General features: G+C 38.7%; 1 protein-coding gene across 1 annotated transcript in view; it reads left to right on the top strand.

Moving 5' to 3' along the window:
• The window catches only part of LOC102966457 (thiamine transporter 2), a 38,506-nt gene that overhangs the window by 18,130 nt on the left and 6,018 nt on the right, over window positions 1-14,358 (top strand). Inside the window, exons 4-5 of the mRNA XM_042997675.1 lie at window positions 2,890-3,082; window positions 9,336-9,477. Coding sequence (XP_042853609.1) covers window positions 2,890-3,082; window positions 9,336-9,477 — 335 coding nt within the window. The remainder of the gene's footprint in view (window positions 1-2,889; window positions 3,083-9,335; window positions 9,478-14,358) is intronic.

The raw sequence follows: 14,358 nt of genomic DNA, 5'->3' as shown, positions 1-14,358 counted from the left end.
CAAGTTATTGTATTGTATAATTTTCTCTCTGGCCCTTCATATGTATTATACTTTCATTCAAATGTTTAGTAAGAGCCAGTAAGAAGTGCGTCCCTCCACAATAGCCCTTCACAAATAGTGATTTTTTTTTTAATGTTTTATTTATTCTTGAGAGAGAGAGAGAGTTAGAGCATGAGCGAGGGAGGGGCAGAGAGAGAGCGGGACACAGAATCCAAAGCAGGCTCCAGGCTCCGAGCTGTCAGCACAGAGCCCGACGCGGGGCTCAAACTCACAAACTGTGAGATGACCTGAGCCAAAGTCGGACGCTTAACCGACTGAGCCACTCAGGCACCCCAATAGTAATCTTTGATTATGGAGAAAATGGCAAGGTGGCAGAGGCGGGTCCTCCAAGAGACTATGTGTGTTTCTGAGTATTTATTGCTTCTCCTTGAGCTGACTGACAAGTGTCTGCTTCAACCTTATTCACCCATAGATGGATTTCTGATACTGCATTTTGTCCACCAGAAAAGAGGCAGCAAGACTGAATGACCTTGAGAAGGTCTCTGGGGGATGGAGTGTTTCCAACTTGTGCCACTAGATTCACCCTTCAACCCTGTCCTGGGCTTCCTTCTTTTGAAAAATTTCCCTCCTGGCTGAGAAGCTACAGCAGTTTTGGGGGAATTTTAGATTCTTGTCCACGGACTCTTCCTTTTCCCCAGAACCTATTTTGTGCAGTTTGAAATACTTTTCCAAAGGGAGTGAGGTGAAAAGAGTGAGGGAAGGTGGGCTGACACAAGAGTTAATGGTCTAAAGTCAGAAGGGTAGAGGTCAGAGCTGTCTTTGAAGTGAGCCCAACAACGCACATGGATTTTCCTGACATAACAAAGCTTTCACATCAAATAAGACTTTGAAGATATTATTTTTGAAGTTGGGGTGTTCCACACCCACATATTTATTGAACATTTCAGGGTCCATTGTTGAGGTAAGAGTCTTCTCATTTCCCTTTCTAAAAATTCCATTTTGGCTCCTAGAAACCTGTTCTTGTATTTGTTTACCTTAAACCCATTTCCTCTCTAAGGACTTGCTCCTGGAGAAAAGGGAGAAAAAAGAAAAAATCCTCTTCTCTTCAGATAATGTGTAGAAAAGGTCAAGTGTTCATAAAGTTTATTCTTTAAAAGCCCCCTAAACACAGCTGTTCTTTAGTCTCTTTGTGATAGCGAGGATCCTAATTAGTGTCAAATTTTTAGGTAAAACCAGGAGAAAAAGGAGTGGTTTGCTGACTTAAGACCTCATGTAAACTAAGCCATGTCTTTAAGACAGGAAGCTAAGGGTAGTAAGAAACCTGACAAATGGTTACTTTGTTCACAGCACGTTATAGGAACACATTATAAGAACGTGTATATAATGCACATTGTATCGATCTGTCCTAAGGATATGTCTAGGGACTACATGTTGGGCTTGGGTCAAAGTTTCTCATCCTCAACAACATTGACATTTCAGTTGGGGAAATTCTTTGTCGTGGGGAGGGGGGGGGGGCTGTCCTGTGCATTGTAAGATGTTCCACAGCATCACTGGTCTTAACCCCCTAGATCCTGTTAGCATACCACCACCACCACCACCACCCCTGCCAAGTCATGAAAACCAAAACTGTCTTCAAATATTGCCATCTGTCCCCTGAAGGGCAAAAGACCCATGTGAGAACCACTGGGTTATGGCTTGTTTAAATTTGAGTTAGAATCAGTGTTTTTGCAATCCTTATCGCACTCTTATTAACACTATAAATTGATAGGTCCAATTTCTCCAGTAGGCTATACTATTTTCAAGAGCAAGGATCCAACATTTACCACATTTTTCCACAGAGAAGCTCCAAAACATTTGATGGGTGAGTAGGTGAATGAGTGTGTGAACAAGTATAAAGGGGAATGATCAAACCAACAAATGGTGGGAAAGTGTATAGAGAGAATTCTTTAAAAGAAGTTTGGTACCTGTCAGGAATTTGAGGAAATTTTTAAATCAACGTTATAGAGAAGATAAAGAAAACAGAGACAGGGACACTGAGAGCGAGTCTCTCCTTGCTAGAGTAGCCGTAACGTGGCACAGAGAAAGACATGGAAGCAACAGCTGGCATTCAGCTTGAAAAGCTTGGCGTCTCACTAGGTCACCAAGTATTCCCAATTTACCATTCCATACAGTCTGCTTTGTCTTGACTGAACTTTAGTCAGACTCCTCTCCTTACTACGGATCCCTGGACATTCTGCCTTCTCCAACTCTGAGTAAACACGACACAATATGGAAGTGCCCCAGCCCCCATCAGTTTCTCCTGAATATTAGCTGACCACAGCAGGACACTTTCCTATCAGACTCCCCTGATCATTTCCCCTTGCTTGTCCAGCTTCCCCTTCAAAGATCCTGCTTATGTCTGCTTGCCCTATAGTGAAGGATTACCCTATAAAAGAAAATCCTTTTTCTGTTTGATTTCAAGATGCTTGCAGATTTTGGCAATCAGAGTGTTCTATTACAAGCCTTTCTTCTAAATAAAGCCTCTCCCTATCAAAGTCTGAATTTGTTTTTGTTTGACACCAGATTTCTGAGCCTGAGTTTTATCCTCTGCAAAGGGAAGAAGAAAGGAAAAACTGGGCTCTACGGGTCCATTCCAGTGTGTGATTTATGGACACCCAAATTCAGTTGATCTATTTCAAACTTGAAGAGGAGAAGTTATGTACACTTCACAAAGCCAGATCAAGTGATTTTCATTCAATCGATGTTCACGATAAGTCTATTTTTTTTTTTTTTTACCAAAGCCTGGAAATGCTTCAATTTCTATCCAATGTGAATTTTAACAAAGCGGCACGCTGCTTTGTTATGCACGGAATGACAAGATGTAATACACGTTGATTCCTTTCTTTCCAGGGGCTCTGGCAGCCTTCGCAGCGGGCTGTGTGAAAGTCAATTGGAACCTCGCGGGAGAGCTGGCTCTGGCGATCTTCTCAGCGGCAGATGCAGGCTCTCTACTTCTCATGCATCACACAACTAATATTTGGGTGTGCTATGCCGGTTTTTTGATATTCAAGTCAAGTTACATGCTTCTCATAACGATAGCAGCGTAAGTATTTGTCATTTCTTTCTTTATCTAAATCTGAAGCAACAAAATATGTTTATTTATTCTTCCAGTTCTTCTGAATGGCATTTGCAATGTTATATTTAATGCTAAATGTAAACGACAACGGGGGGGGGGGGGCAGGGGAGAGGCACCTGGGTGGCTTAGTCAGTTAAGCTTTGGACTCTTGGTTTCAGCTCAGGTCATGATCTCACTGTTTTTGAATTCGAGCCCTGTGTCGGGCTCCATGCTGATAGCCTGGGGCCTGCATGGGATTCTCTATCTCCCTCTTTCTCTGCTCCTCTTTCTCTCTCTCTTTCTCTGTCTCTCTCTCTCAAAATAAATACATAAACTTTAAAAAAAATAAGAGACAATTCAACTATATTCTTATTTTAACCAGCTCTCTCTTGGGACTTGGTTAAAGTTATTAATCAGGCAAAGAAAATTCAAAGTTCTCACAAGTAATAAACAGTGATCTGCCCTTACATTTTGATTTTTTTATCTTTTTTTATATTTTATTTACTTAATGGAATAATTTTATTGATTTTTTTTATTTTGTAGTCCTCTTTTTTTATTTATTTTAGTAAAAACACAGCATGAGATCTACGCCTCTTAGCAGACTTTTTTTTTTTTAATTTTTTTTTAACGTTTTTTTATTTATTTTTGAGACAGAGAGAGACAGAGCATGAACAGGGGAGGAGCAGAGAGAGAGGGAGACACAGAATCGGAAGCAGGCTCCAGGCTCCGAGCCATCAGCCCAGAGCCCGACGCGGGGCTCGAACCCACGGACCGTGAGATAGTGACCTGAGCTGAAGTCGGCCGCTTAACCGACTGAGCCACCCAGGCGCCCCGTTAGCAGACTTTTAAGTGCACTCTACAGTATTGCCGTCTATAGGCACAATGTTGTTCATCAGACCGCTAGAAATTTTTTATGTTGCATTACTGAAAGATCGGTATTTATACATTAAGTAGCAACTCTTCATTTTCCCCTCCACCCAGCCCCTGGAAACCACCATTCTTTCTATTCTTCGCTTCTTTGAATCTGATTACTTTAGACACCTCACATAAATGGAATCGTGCAACATTTGCCCTTCTGTGACGGACACATTTTATGTAGCGGAATGTTTCCAGGTTTCATCCATGTTGTCCCAGATTGCAGAATTTCCTTCTTTCGAAGGGCAAATAGTCATGTGTGTGTATATACCACATTATCTTTATTCACGTCTTGGCTATTGAGAATAGCACTGCAACAAACATGGGAGTGCTCGTAGCTCTTCTAGACCCTGATTTCGATGCTGCTGGATAAATACTCGCAAGTGGGAGCTTCTGGATTGTAGGGTAGTTCTCTTTTTAACTTGTTGAGGAACCTCCGCACTATTTTGTATTCCCACCAGCCGCGTACCAGTGTTCCAGTTTCTGCACTTCGATTTTGGTTTCTTAGCAGCATCATTTAATAATACGTGATTGTATCTAATTTTGACTAAGTTAGTTTGCACTCCCCATTTCCCCTACCCGCTTGAATAATCACGGCACATCGATTTCTTTTTGAAACAACTCATCGAATAGTCTCAGAGCAGTTGTAAAGGCGAAGCTGTTCTATAAAACCACATATGAATATAATAAATGTTAAATGACACAGTGGTTTAAACATAGGAAACATTTTATCTAGATTAATGAAAAAGGAAAGAAAATGAGCTGAAGAGGTGATGAGTGTTGCCTAAAGGATTAGGTAGGTATAGCTCCTCCTTTCCTATGTGGCAATGTGTTTCATTTTAGTTAGGAAGTTGATCAGTGATAAAGCAAGCAGCTGAAATAGTTTCCTTGACCTAACATTATCAGCTGCGTAATCTTGGATGTGCTCTTTGGCCTTAGACTTTTTTAGAGAAGTGTGGAACATCATGAAGTGAATCAATATATGCATTATGTAGTTCCAGAAGAAGAGAACACAAAGAGGGAGAAAAAAAATATGTAAAGACATAATGGCCAAAAAGTTCCCAAATTTGATGAAAAACATTACTTTACATATCCAAGAAACCATAAATATTAATTTAAAATGTTAATTTACACGTTCAAGGAGCTCACCCATGAACTCCATGTAACGTGTTTAGGTTTAAGCCTACCAGTTTGTTATTGTTTACTATTTGTCCCACCTGTTCATTTGTGTTTATTCTTTTTTTGAAGTCAATTGAGCTTTCGTATTAATTCCATTTTATTTCCTGTATTGGTTTTTCTTGGCTAAGTCTTTATGTCTTTAGTGGGATTAGGGTTCTTAACTCATCAGTTTTCCTTAAATTAATGTTGTACCACTTCTTGTCTAAATACTTTAGAGCAACATAATTCCATTTACTCCCTGTCCCTTGTACTGTTTCACAGATTGTACTTCAGTAACTGTTATAAACCCTACAATACGTTATTATTCCATTTGCTATAAACTGAAAGTTATCTTTTAAAAATGAAGACAGGAAAAAAATAATCTCTTATGTGTGCTCATAGATTTACCTTTCTCAATACTTTTCATTTCTTTCTATATCCAAGTTTCCATCTGCTCTTGATTCCCTTCAGCCTGAAAACTTCCTTTAACATTTCTTGTAGTACAAACCTCCTGGTGACAATTTCTCTCAAATTGTATGCATTTAAAAATGAAGTTTACTGTCATTTCTAAGTACAGTTCTGCTGATCAGAATTCTTAGTTGATAGTGTTTTGTTATATTTTGTTTTGTTTTTCCGTTCAGCATGTTCAAGATTTATCCTTCCATTGTCTTTCAGCTTGCATTAAGGAGTTAGTTGTCATTCTCATTGCTGTTCCCCTAAATGTGATGGTAATTTTGCTCTAGGCTGCTTCTAAGATTTTCTGTTTTTATTTGGTTTTCAGAAGTTTGACTATACTTCTGTTTTCTTAATGGGATAGCATGATTTTTGGCTTACCCTGTTACTTTCTTATTGTTATTTCAGTCTTTTCTGACCTTCAACATCCTAACGAGATCTCTGTCTTCCCCCGCTTTTGTTCTAGAAGATATTTGGAATTGTTTTGTGTTGTTTTGTTGTTTGTTTGTTTGTTTGTTTGTTTTGTCTTCGAAATCTAACTCTTGATTAGGAAAAAGAACTCAAGCCAAACCTGAATCCGTTTGGTTTAACGCTCAATGGCTATATGTAGGAAAATGGAAAACCTGAAAGTTAGCAACAATATTTTTTCAGAGTTATTTGTACTGTCCCCGGCCACAGCTTCTACACAATGAAAAGATAAAAGTATTATTCTTGAATGTTTCAGAACAGATTGGTTCACAGCCATCTGCATTTCTACTGCATACCATGAAGCAAGTCAATATTGTTCTACTAAAGAAACAACTAAGAAAATTTGAAGGAGAAAAAAGCTAGATTAACTGTCAGAATATGAGATGGTTTCAGAAAAAAACACAACCCAAATGTTTTGGTGTATTGATAAATTCTCAGAATGATTTATTATAGACATACAGAAGTAGAGGGGTAAGTCACACGAATAGTAAAATGCTGCGATTCTGGGAGCCCGTGACGATGGAACTCATACACTGACCATCAGGGTTTTCCCAGACGGTATGTTCAGAGCATTCTACATAAAACTCAGTGATCATCTAATTTGTCCATTCAGTCAGGTGACTGTTAAGTTTAGTGAAGGATTATTTTAGACATAATTAACTTTGGCTACATTATTTAGAGTATCTAATTACTGAGCAGCGCTCAACAGGTAGTATCTTAATGTCGGGATACACACCGTGGGGAAAAGAAGAGAACTTAACTTCATAGATCTGTCAAATTTGGTGCTGAATGAAATTATCACACACATGTCCACCTTCAGAATACTGATTGAATATCATTTTCTCTGTAGGTGAATCCAATCACTCTAACTCCATTTACATCTTATTACTTCTCCAGCCTCTAAGAAAATTTTCAAATAAATTCGGCAAGTGTTGGAGACATGAATCTCTAGTACAAAGGGTTAGTGTTCAGATTTGGAAGGAATTCTAAGATAATTGACCAGCCATGGTTTCAACCATCATGTGATACAAGAAGTTCATAAAAAATAATTTGATTTTTCTACAAAAAGATATTTACTACCTATATCTTTTTCATGATAAAAACTGATAAATTTAATTAAATATTAGTCAAAGCAGTTCTCTGGTAACAGTTAAATATTCCCTGTTGGAGTATAAGCTCTGTGAGGATAGAATCAAGTTAGTTCATTGTATACCTTGGTGTTTGACCCTAGTTCTTGCTTCATAATAAGCATTTGGTTAGCACTTCTTGAAAAAAAAAAAAGTGAATACAATAATGCAATATTAAAAAAAAAAACTTTGGGCTATTGATTTTTTTTTAATTAAACCATTCTATTTTTTATAGGCACAAAGTAATGTGCTTTTAAAGTTCATCGATTTATTTTTGAGAAAGATCATGAGGGAGGGAGGGGCAAAAAGACGGAGAGAGAGAATCCCAAGCAGGCTCCATGCTGTCAGCACAGAACCCAATGTGGGGCTTGATCTCATGAAATGTGAGATCAGGACCTGAGCCGAAATCAGGAGTCAGATTCTTAACCGACTGAGCCATCCCAGCACACCAATGTATTTTTTTTTAATGCTTTAGAAAACGTTGCTATTACTTTCCTTTAAGTTATAAGGTAAATTGATAAATGCCAATCCTATATTTTCATAATATGTGGAACATAAATGATCAAATAAAATTTCAAAGTGGTACTATCTTATAAAATTATAGACTATCTCAGAGGTTCATCTGTATTTAGTGCTAAATGCCTCACGGATGAACGTGATACAATTCTCTTTCCAAGAACTTACCAGCCCTGGCCAGTGGTTGCTTTAGGCCTAAATAGAAATAATCCAGTAGGAGCTTTGAAATAAGATTTTAATCAGGGGGTGCCTGGGTGGCTCAGTTGGTCAAGTGTCTGACTTTGGCTCAGGTCATGATCTCACCATTCGTGGTTTTGAGCCCCCTGTTGGGCTCTGTGCTGACAGCTCAGAGCCTGGAGCCTGCTTCAGATTCTGTGTCTCCCTCTCTCTCTGCCCCTCTCCTGCTCATGCTCTGTCTCTCAAAAATAAATAATGTTTAAAAAATTTAAAAAACAAAAGATTTTAGTCAGTATTTCAGAGGTTTAGACTGAAAAAAATCTTAGGATTCAATGCCACAGTCAGCCTGATGTCAGTATTACGTCTCCATCTGAATCCACCACATGTAAAGGTCTTATCCCAAACCAAGTAATCACTGATAAGCTGTTGAAGCATCTGTAAATATTAAATCAAGATTCCAACCTGGAATAATTTGCATACTAAAAGGGAAGCTGCCATTTGACTTAATCTAGGTTTCAAAAGCATCTGTCTCCTGTAACATTTCTTTCCAAAGGAACAATTGTTAGCTGAGCAAGAAAATCCCGAAATTATAAAGCCTGTTTGGACCACCCGTTATATTCACTTTGTGGGATCTAGGATTATTTATGGGCTTTGCTATGTTTAATTGGTAAGTTTTTGCACTGAAATAATACATTTTCATTGAATCACATAATTTTTAAATGCTTGGATTGTTTTTTGCTGTGTGGATTTGGGGAGGGGATGTGAAAATAGTTAAAACTTTCCATTTGTTTTCATATTTTTAAATAGATTCAGGTTATAAATGTCTTAGCTAAATTAGGTGGAACAATTCTAATGCATACATGTCAGTCTTGCCTGGCTAACATTAAAAACCCAATAAATTATTTAAAATGAACTAATGCCAGATTGAATCAACTGTGAAAGAAAAGAATTTGTGAGTTTTCCAGAGAAAAATTCCCCTATTAGACTCTGAAACCGCTAACGTAGACATTCAATGATCCAGTGAACAATCTCCAAATAAATAAAAACTCATCAAAGGGGCTTGTGATTTACTCATTGATACGTCTAAGTTAAAAAGTGACTGATAAACCATAGCCACATCCAGTGATGTTCAGTGCTCCCTCGTTGCAGAACATTTGGAATATTTGGTTCAATTTTAGAAAAGGTTCATTCATTTTAAATTCTTAAAATACATCACATCGCATGGAATGTGAAAATACAACACTTCACTATTTCATTTACCCTTCACTCCTTTTTCTCTGCTAGAAGAGCTTTTAGCAAGAAACTGTCAACAGAAGCCTGGGCTTCCTGAGGGGAGCCAAGTCTTGGGAACAACACGATTCCTTGCTCTGTATTTAAAAGCCCACATATGTATGCTTTCAAAGCTCTTTCCATTTGTACAATGTTAGATTTCAGATTGCTGTTAACCTCAGTGTGGAACGCTATGCCCTGGTATTTGGAATCAACACCTTCGTTGCCTTGGTGATCCAGACTGTCATGACTATAGCTGTGGTTGACAACCAGGGACTGGGGCTTCCGGTCAGCATACAGGTAAGTGCATGATTCTGTGCTCTCACTGACACAGAGGCATACTTTGGAAACTATACACACACACACACACACACACATTTATATTATTATACATAGTAATCAGACTTTCTGAGATATAATTTTCATACAATAAATTGACACATAAATAAATGTATATACAGTTCTGTTAATTTAGGCAAAAACACAGCTGTGTAGCCACCACCACATGGAAATAAAGAAGAGTGCCTTCACCGAGAAAATGCCATGTCCCTCTGCAGTCAGTCGCCTCTCTCCACAGCACCCCCAGAAACCCACTCATCACTTTTCTATCCCTATAGGTTTGTCATTTCAGAAAGTCATATAAATGGGGCACCTGGGTGGCTCAGTCAGTTGAGTGTCTGACTCTCGATTTCAGCCCAGGTCATGATCTCATGGTTTGTGAGATCGAGCCCCACACGGGGCTCTGTGCTGACAGCATGGAGCCTGCTTAGGATTCTCTCTCACCCTCTCTCTCTGCCCTTCCCCTGCTCGCTTGCTCTCATTCTCTCTCTCTCTCAAAATAAATAAGTATTTTTTTAAGTCATAAATGGAATCATAGTGTCTATAGCCTTTTGTTTCTGGCTTTTTTCATTTAGCATAGTGTCTTCAATGGAATAATTTTGTATTGAGAGATATAAACATGATGAGGTTAAGATATATTCTAGTTCTTTTTTATTTTTTTTAATTGTAGAGATATAGAGCACGTGCTCACACAAGCAGGAGAGAGGGGCAGACGGGGGGAGAGAGAGAGAGAAAGAGAGAGAGAGAGAGAGAGAGAGAGAGAATCTCAAGCAGGCTTCACACTGAGCATAGAGCCCGACATGTGACTCAATCCCACGACCCTAGGATCATGATCTGAGCCAAAATCAAGAGTCGGACACCCAACCATTTGAGCCATCCAGGCACCCCAATGCATTCTATTTCTTAAGAAAATTTTTTATTAAACAGGTGACCTTTTCATTAAGTAGGTGCTAGAGTGAAAGAATGACCTAAAATAGAGCCATGAAGTCATTCCACTTTAAGTGGTTCTCATTACCCACAGCTAAAGGTTTTTCTTGCTCTGGCTAAAGTTCAATCTTATTAAAGCTTAGTTCACAAATTTCGTAAGCCTACTCAGTCTTACGGACAAAATGGTTGATCTTACATGTCTCTACATATCCAATGCAAATGTTTAGAATATTGAAATGTCTTCTTTAAAAAGAAAAAGAGAAAAAGAAGTCATTTCAAGAAACACAATTGACACCGGGACATTTAAGAAGTTTATTTTAGGGGCGCCTGGGTGGCTCAGTCGGTTGGGAGACCGACTTCGGCTCAGGTCATGATCTTGCGGTCCGTGAGTTCGAGCCCCATGTCGGGCTCTGTGCTGACAGCTCAGAGCCTGGAGCCTGCTTCAGATTCTGTGTCTCCCTCTCTCTCTCTGACCTTCCCCCCGTTCATGCTCTGTCTCTCTCTCTGTCTCAAAAATAAATAAACTTAAGAAAAAATTTTTTTTAAAAGAAGTTTATTTTAATGTCACACTAGTTCAATAGAAAGAAAGACATCTTCATTGAATAAATACAACACTAAGATTGATTCAGACTCAATTCTTTTTGAGAACATAAAACAAGCAATTGTTAGTTTCTAACATAAAATTTAAATTCCTGGTTTATTCCCCAGCTTGAAATTTGCTGTCCAGCTTTTTAGAAATTACTGGGTGTGATGTGATCGAGAGAGCACAAGCTTGAAAACAACCAAGAGTGGATTTGAACCTTGATGTTCATTAGTGATTTCTTAAGAACTTTTTATTTGGGAAAATTTCAAATGCATTTTAAAAATGGAGAGAATAGCGTCGTGATGTCTCAGGCACCCGTCACCCAAACTTAGCAATTATCGTTTTATGGCCAATCTTGTTTTCTCTGCACCTGCCACCCAGTTCTCCACCCTTACCCTGGAGATGTAGTTTTGTTTTAATGTCTCAGGTTTCTGTTCAGTAACATGGAAAATATAAAACCTACTTTATGAGATCTTAGCTTAGATGCCCACCTGTAAAATACACCATTCCTGGCCGGTAGGGTACTCAATACATGGTTGCGTTCCTCTCTTTTCTTAATAGAAAAAAAGAATAATTATTCACCTTAGTCAACACTGTTAGGATGCGCTTATTGTTTCTAAAGCCTTCTTCATACATCACACCTCCAGATATTTCCTTCATTTTTCTACAAATCCATTGTGTCTTAATCTGAAATTAATGAATTCCTAGAACAGAAGGAGACAAAACAGAACTTGAGAAGAAAATTGCCCGTCAATCTGCCTGTCCTCCTCTCTGCCACTATTTTGTGTAATCTGATTTAAACGACTGCTTTGTGGGAAAATCAATACATTTTGACCTTTCTGAGGAGTTCTCGCAAACATCAAGAGCTGGGGGTGAAAATTAAATTTGGCAGTAAAATTCAAGCTCCACCTTTGTTTCCCCTGATAATTCAAGATGTCCAAATGGTTTTATCTTCGCAACAAAGGGGAATCTGGATTCGGGGCACTCCTATAAAATCTTTCATTATATTTCTATCTATCTTCTTTTGTAGCCTCTGCCAATATCCTCAATGCTAGCACAATTTTCATAGACGTCCTTTCATGTAAGTTACTTAATGTAAAACTCAACTCCTGAGTAAAGGACTAGTTTACCTGGATGCCAGAGCCGGGTAAGCAAAAAATATTTAGTCCAAAGGCATAACAGAAGACAAATCCTATTTCTATAAAATATTCCCCAGACAAAAGAAGTCTCATTGCAGATCCCTGGTTTTGAAAAGCAACCTTCTTAAAAATTGATTTTGGGTAGGAATCTGATTGAATATGCTTGAATTAAACTTTGGAGAGTCAAGAATATACAGGTATATTGATTAATAACTCCCAAATCTCAATCCTAAATGCCTATTTGTCATTGATTATGCACTTACGATAGCCCATGAGCTTCCTACTATAATTTCAAGTGCCATTTTAAAAGATTGGAATCTAAAAAATAGAAAATACAACCTAAGTCAGCATTTTCATATGACTTAGAGATTCAGCAGAGAGAAGTCTGTGTTGAGACATCCTAAACTAAGTCCCCCATTTTCGCATTATTTCTCAACCTGTTATCACAGAATAAGCTTTTTATAACTTTCTCAATTTAAAAGGACCATAGAGATCTTGAAAAGAGGTTCCACATACATCTTTGAATATTACTAAAAGGCTAAGGGGAAAAGGCCCATGAGAAAAGTTAAAAGCATCTTTTTACCTCATCTAGAAAAAGCTAAGGAGTAATTGAGCTAGTTGTGTAAGAAGTGGTAACTTTAAAGTGTGTCTTTACTAAAGACCTAAGATAATACTGCGGTATACTGATGATATAAAATAATTTTCTGGGGAAGTTTCGTTTTTTAAAAAAAATAAGTGAAATCCATTAAGTCTAAAGTTATGAGGGACTTTTGCAGGGAATGGGTGAGTAACACACAACTCCAAAAAGGCTGATTTTTTAAAAAGTACTCTTTTTGTCAGGTGAAAGTGGTGATAACACCTCACAAGTTTCACGCCAAGACACCCAACTATTTCCAGGTTGGTTACCCGTTACTATAGCCCTCCATCCCTCCCATCCCCAGACCCCGCTCCCCCCTCCAAGTAGCAGAGATACCCCTTGGAATGGGCAACACATTGGTAACCAGAAATTTCATGTTGATTGTGGGAGATGCCATTCATTCAACTCCCATTCATGAATCTCATTACCCTCCTTCTCCCTGGATAGTCTTGAGGCTTAAGCTATGAAGAGCAACGCTTGATGTCGTAAGGGAGGAAAAATACTGTTTCTTCCTACCCTACTTGGTTGTCAGCTGGGTCTCTGTAACAAAGATTAACAAAAGTACGCAACTGTGTTTGATTATAAGTTTTATGTAACGCGGGAGCCTTCATGAGGAAGTGAAGACACAAAGAAATAGTTAAGCTGGAGTGTTTTTATGCTAGATTTGATAAAGAGTAGAGAGTTGGGGAAAAAAAATACGATAGGACAAGAAGGTTACGAGCTAAGAATAGTAAGCTGGGGAAGCTTCACACAGCCTGTTCATTCAGATTTCTTTCCGTGTCCTTTTATCTTCGGAGATAAGGATGTTCCTTTCCTCCGAATATAGACACTAGGGTCTTATGACCTGCTCCAGGGGACGGTCAGAAAGTCCTTCCTGCACATGCTATATCTCAAATTCCTTCAGTTAAAAAATATTCACTATGCCAAAGTGCCATATTTGGGGGTAAATTGTCCTGAACCCTATCACCAGCAAGTGGGGGGAAGTACACATGAAAAAGAAAAGGGAAAGGGCATTGATGTAAAGTGATCCCTCAATGTCATAAAAACCACAGCTGCCACCCTGCTCTGTCTCCCCTGTCCTCACTGAGAAATGCAAAATGATCCTCGCCAGCTCTCTTGGCAGGAAGCCACTGCACTCAGCCACTCTGGGACCAGATGGACCCTGATTACGCACTCCATTAGATTATCTGGCTAGGATAACTGGTACTTTCGTCTGCCTTAAATTAAATAAAAATTAGAATCATGAAAATGGATTTTTAGTTTTAACCCCAAAGGGCTTAATAAGGGAAGGGGCACTCTAAACAGAAAGATTATCTCACAAAAGGGAGAACGGCGATGCTATTATTTTAAGTGCATGAAATGGGGATTCGTTCAGGTATTGGGCAGCCTCCCATACATCAAACCTGAAATTTTTCAGATGTGTTGAAATCATGGAATATTTGCCGGTCTCGATAGCTCAGATGAGCGTGTTCAGTTCAGACTCATTACCTCAAACATGTGAGATACGTGTTCCGTCGGACTTAGGTTTCGCTACTTTGTAAACTATTTTGGAATCT

The sequence above is a fragment of the Panthera tigris genome, chromosome C1 (assembly GCF_018350195.1).
Source record: "Panthera tigris isolate Pti1 chromosome C1, P.tigris_Pti1_mat1.1, whole genome shotgun sequence".
In the NCBI taxonomy this organism is placed as follows: Eukaryota; Metazoa; Chordata; class Mammalia; order Carnivora; family Felidae; genus Panthera; species Panthera tigris.
This window is presented reverse-complemented; position numbering and strand designations above follow the sequence as displayed.